The sequence below is a fragment of the Topomyia yanbarensis genome, chromosome 2 (assembly GCF_030247195.1).
Source record: "Topomyia yanbarensis strain Yona2022 chromosome 2, ASM3024719v1, whole genome shotgun sequence".
Classification (NCBI taxonomy): domain Eukaryota; kingdom Metazoa; phylum Arthropoda; class Insecta; order Diptera; family Culicidae; genus Topomyia; species Topomyia yanbarensis.
The window spans coordinates 127,615,989-127,621,524 of NC_080671.1; the positions used below are offsets into that span (position 1 = coordinate 127,615,989).

General features: G+C 43.4%; 1 protein-coding gene across 1 annotated transcript; it reads right to left on the reverse strand.

Annotated features, from left to right (window-relative positions):
- Nucleotides 1-1,216: 1,216 nt before the first annotated feature.
- LOC131679740 (lipase 3-like) lies at nucleotides 1,217-2,488 on the reverse strand. The gene is made up of 3 exons (XM_058960485.1): nucleotides 2,485-2,488; nucleotides 2,373-2,428; nucleotides 1,217-2,316 (listed from the first exon to the last, which is right to left on the reverse strand). The coding sequence occupies exons 1-3, from the start codon at nucleotides 2,486-2,488 to the stop codon at nucleotides 1,237-1,239; spliced, it is 1,140 nt and encodes a 379-aa protein (XP_058816468.1). The 3' UTR covers nucleotides 1,217-1,236.
- Between the last annotated feature and the right edge of the window lie 3,048 nt (nucleotides 2,489-5,536).

A 5,536-nucleotide genomic window follows, 5' to 3' on the forward strand; every position in this document is an offset into this window, starting at 1 on the left:
AGGGAAACGACAGAGAACGGATGCGCACCTGTTTCACCAAAGCTGAAGAATAAATCGGTTTCGTTGTCGATCGATGATGATGCGAATGGGATTAGCTGCACCATTCTGTTGCAGTTGTTGAATTTACGAGATCATGCGCGATTATGCGGTACCTTTTCCTACTTACTTACGAAGTTACTCGGAAAATAGTCGGGGTTCGGTTCCAAAGGGCAGTTATTTGGCATTTGTTAACAATTCGCTTAAAAATTACATAAATGCCATCGAGAAGCATTCTCCTCGACTGTGAACCAGATAAATGATACACTTCCACATTCGCACTCGGCTGCTGAAGATCGCCAGCCACTTGATCTTCACGGTTGAGGTTGCCGCCACGCTAGTGTTCTCTCTTTAAAAAAAAACGGCACCGGTCGGTGCGCGGCTGTTCTTGACGCTGGCAGTGACCACATACCGACCAAGGTTCGCCGTCGATTCCGGCTGCGAGCTGCTATTGTTCGCGAGACACGTCTCCGTGGCATTCGCCGTTAGAAAATGATCTTCAAAGTTAGGTGGAAACTATGCGAGCGAGGACGACCGCCAAATGTGCCATAGTGGTAATTGTTCCGATTTTCCGTTACGGTTCGTCCGCGTCCGACAGTGCAGTTGGCCCGCGCAATGAGCTGGTGTCGGTTTGATTGGGTGACGTGTGAAACGATTCTTTATGGGCTCTAATTGCACCGTTTTAAGTGGGCGTTGATTGCCGCGGGTTGTGAAATTTAGTGCTGTATCGAATTAAGGTGGAATGCAAGATGGTTTTGGTCGAAAATTGGTGTATATAATTGGAAAGTGGGGTTCGGACCTTAATTGTAGGTGTTTTGAAGGCATCAATCTGTAAGAGGATAATTTGTATTTGAAGGGCTAATTGGTGAATCGTTGAAAGATTTAAGTCCTGGTTGTAAATTAATTGAAAATAAGAAAGAAATAAAATTGTTCTGAGAATAACCACCCTGATGCATACCAAACAACGTTGATTTGGTTTTTTCTACAACAATAATTTGGACACAATAATTAGTTGAAAATCCAAATGGAGAATTCTAAACTCCAATAAATTGCAAGCAATCGAACTATACAATCTAATAAAAACTTTTTTATATCTTTACAGGTAAACATCCATAACTAGCTTTAACTAAGGTTTGACTTCTAATTCAGGTAAGTTTATTAAACCATATCCCGAAACACCATCCACTGGCTGTTCGTATTTCAAAACTCATACTTTTTAGCCAACTTTAGAACTTTCTGATGCACCTCATACCCATTGATGCCGAAATTGAAATCGATATGGTTCCACTTCGGATCCGGGTGGGGATATTTCAAAATCACATTTGGTAACTTCGCCGCCAGTTCATTCAGGTCCTCTTTCACAACCAGCGGATCATTTAGGCCGTAGTACAAAGCCACGGGAGCCACTATCTTCTCCAGTGCATAATCCGGTGGAACCGAACTTCCATATCGGCCCAAATTCTGTCGCTCCCCGAAATCAAACTGACAGAAACGTTTCGCTTTGTACGTGTGCGTAAAATGAATCGCTTGCATGATTGAACCCCCAGCCGGGAATATTTCCAAAATCGCATCCAAACTTGAACGGTTAAATCCCTCCTGATCCTCTCCCAGCAGCATCCAAACTCCCATCAACAGCAGTTCCTCTCCGATGTAACCTTTCCTTAAAGCAGCCTTCAGGTAGTCCACCAAATTTGCTCCCGTTCGCCCGCCCACTTCGTAGAAGCCAACTTCCTCCAACAGTTGGATGGCCGGAATAATCTCCGCGTCCAGAATGTTCATCGGTATCACGTTCCTTGACCAAAATGCAACCGGTGCATTCAGATGAGCGCTAGCAATTTTAGCATTGTACTGTGGAACGCTCGAAGCCATCACCAGAAAATCCACCGCACCCTGAGAGTGTCCCACGAAATGAAGTTTTTCCTTTTTGGTGGCGCTCAGCGTGTAGTCGATCGTCGCTGGTAGATCAAACATCCCCACTTGATGGAAGCTGAAGTTCCAAAATTCGCGCTGCGAGGGATTCAAGGTACGATGAACTCGTGAAAACGTGTTTCCGCGGGCATTTGCGAGCCAAACATCGAAGCCGTCGTCGAAGGCTTGGAAGGCCAGTGAGATGTTCGGTCCGAGCACGGTGTATTCGGCGGAAGAACTGAGAAATGAGTGCATCAGTAATAGAACAGGTTTACCGGGAGCAGGGATGCGAGCCATGGTAAGTCGGTAGCCATCGCTGGTCTCTACTGGATGCAATTCCACCGGATAATGGTGCCGCTCGATGGTGCTTTTCTGGAAGTGCGAAATAATTAATTTAAACGCTTTTCATAGATTCTATCGAATATTACCAGAAACTTGTCCGGGTCCGAAATTTCTGCGATGACCGTCAGGGCAAATGTCATAACTACAAGTGAGACCAAATTATCAAACATGTTTAGATAGGTTTGCTAGCGCCACAACCCATTTCGGCATAGTTATATAGCAGCACGATCAGGTTACGCCTTGTTGCGCTGATTGAAGTTTATTTCGATCGGTTGATAAGAGATGGAAACGTTCGTTGTAATTGGTTTAGAGGTGTTGTACGGTTGGTTAACGCGGTAACCATTTCCGGGAAAATGTAACTACTCATCGAGCAGAAAATGCGAATTATTCAGATCGAAATGTAAGTCAGTGCGCTTCCACCTGAACTAGGATGTTCAGTAGAAAATTTCTTGATTATGAAAATCTATGGTAGAATTACTAAGTTCTTTTGTGTTCACGAGGCCAGAACATCTTACCGGCTCTAAGACAATTTTTATAGTTATCCAGGTCCAAAATATAAATCCAACAGCAATTCGGTTCTTTGAATTTCGTTTCTATCTTCTGTCTTCTGTCTTCTGTCTTCTGTCTTCTGTCTTCTGTCTTCTGTCTTCTGTCTTCTGTCTTCTGTCTTCTGTCTTCTGTCTTCTGTCTTCTGTCTTCTGTCTTCTGTCTTCTGTCTTCTGTCTTCTGTCTTCTGTCTTCTGTCTTCTGTCTTCTGTCTTCTGTCTTCTGTCTTCTGTCTTCTGTCTTCTGTCTTCTGTCTTCTGTCTTCTGTCTTCTGTCTTCTGTCTTCTGTCTTCTGTCTTCTGTCTTCTGTCTTCTGTCTTCTGTCTTCTGTCTTCTGTCTTCTGTCTTCTGTCTTCTGTCTTCTGTCTTCTGTCTTCTGTCTTCTGTCTTCTGTCTTCTGTCTTCTGTCTTCTGTCTTCTGTCTTCTGTCTTCTGTCTTCTGTCTTCTGTCTTCTGTCTTCTGTCTTCTGTCTTCTGTCTTCTGTCTTCTGTCTTCTGTCTTCTGTCTTCTGTCTTCTGTCTTCTGTCTTCTGTCTTCTGTCTTCTGTCTTCTGTCTTCTGTCTTCTGTCTTCTGTCTTCTGTCTTCTGTCTTCTGTCTTCTGTCTTCTGTCTTCTGTCTTCTGTCTTCTGTCTTCTGTCTTCTGTCTTCTGTCTTCTGTCTTCTGTCTTCTGTCTTCTGTCTTCTGTCTTCTGTCTTCTGTCTTCTGTCTTCTGTCTTCTGTCTTCTGTCTTCTGTCTTCTGTCTTCTGTCTTCTGTCTTCTGTCTTCTGTCTTCTGTCTTCTGTCTTCTGTCTTCTGTCTTCTGTCTTCTGTCTTCTGTCTTCTGTCTTCTGTCTTCTGTCTTCTGTCTTCTGTCTTCTGTCTTCTGTCTTCTGTCTTCTGTCTTCTGTCTTCTGTCTTCTGTCTTCTGTCTTCTGTCTTCTGTCTTCTGTCTTCTGTCTTCTGTCTTCTGTCTTCTGTCTTCTGTCTTCTGTCTTCTGTCTTCTGTCTTCTGTCTTCTGTCTTCTGTCTTCTGTCTTCTGTCTTCTGTCTTCTGTCTTCTGTCTTCTGTCTTCTGTCTTCTGTCTTCTGTCTTCTGTCTTCTGTCTTCTGTCTTCTGTCTTCTGTCTTCTGTCTTCTGTCTTCTGTCTTCTGTCTTCTGTCTTCTGTCTTCTGTCTTCTGTCTTCTGTCTTCTGTCTTCTGTCTTCTGTCTTCTGTCTTCTGTCTTCTGTCTTCTGTCTTCTGTCTTCTGTCTTCTGTCTTCTGTCTTCTGTCTTCTGTCTTCTGTCTTCTGTCTTCTGTCTTCTGTCTTCTGTCTTCTGTCTTCTGTCTTCTGTCTTCTGTCTTCTGTCTTCTGTCTTCTGTCTTCTGTCTTCTGTCTTCTGTCTTCTGTCTTCTGTCTTCTGTCTTCTGTCTTCTGTCTTCTGTCTTCTGTCTTCTGTCTTCTATCTTCTGTCTTCTGTCTTCTGTCTTCTGTCTTCTGTCTTCTGTCTTCTGTCTTCTGTCTTCTGTCTTCTGTCTTCTGTCTTCTGTCTTCTGTCTTCTGTCTTCTGTCTTCTGTCTTCTGTCTTCTGTCTTCTGTCTTCTGTCTTCTGTCTTCTGTCTTCTGTTTTCTGTCTTCTGTCTTCTGTCTTCTGTCTTCTGTCTTCTGTTTTCTGTCTTCTGTCTTCTGTCTTCTGTCTTCTGTTTTCTGTCTTCTGTCTTCTGTCTTCTGTCTTCTGTCTTCTGTCTTCTGTTTTCTGTCTTCTGTCTTCTGTCTTCTGTCTTCTGTTTTCTGTTTTCTGTTTTCTGTCTTCTGTCTTCTGTCTTCTGTCTTCTGTCTTCTGTCTTCTGTCTTCTGTCTTCTGTCTTCTGTCTTCTGTCTTCTGTCTTCTGTCTTCTGTCTTCTGTCTTCTGTCTTCTGTCTTCTGTCTTCTGTCTTCTGTCTTCTGTCTTCTGTCTTCTGTCTTCTGTCTTCTGTCTTCTGTCTTCTGTCTTCTGTCTTCTGTCTTCTGTCTTCTGTCTTCTGTCTTCTGTCTTCTGTCTTCTGTCTTCTGTCTTCTGTCTTCTGTCTTCTGTCTTCTGTCTTCTGTCTTCTGTCTTCTGTCTTCTGTCTTCTGTCTTCTGTCTTCTGTCTTCTGTCTTCTGTCTTCTGTCTTCTGTCTTCTGTCTTCTGTCTTCTGTCTTCTGTCTTCTGTCTTCTGTCTTCTGTCTTCTGTCTTCTGTCTTCTGTCTTCTGTCTTCTGTCTTCTGTCTTCTGTCTTCTGTCTTCTGTCTTCTGTCTTCTGTCTTCTGTCTTCTGTCTTCTGTCTTCTGTCTTCTGTCTTCTGTCTTCTGTCTTCTGTCTTCTGTCTTCTGTCTTCTGTCTTCTGTCTTCTGTCTTCTGTCTTCTGTCTTCTGTCTTCTGTCTTCTGTCTTCTGTCTTCTGTCTTCTGTCTTCTGTCTTCTGTCTTCTGTCTTCTGTCTTCTGTCTTCTGTCTTCTGTCTTCTGTCTTCTGTCTTCTGTCTTCTGTCTTCTGTCTTCTGTCTTCTGTCTTCTGTCTTCTGTCTTCTGTCTTCTGTCTTCTGTCTTCTGTCTTCTGTCTTCTGTCTTCTGTCTTCTGTCTTCTGTCTTCTGTCTTCTGTCTTCTGTCTTCTGTCTTCTGTCTTCTGTCTTCTGTCTTCTGTCTTCTGTCTTCTGTCTTCTGTCTTCTGTCTTCTGTCTTCTGTCTTCTGTCTTCTGTCTTCTGTCTTCTGTCTTCTGT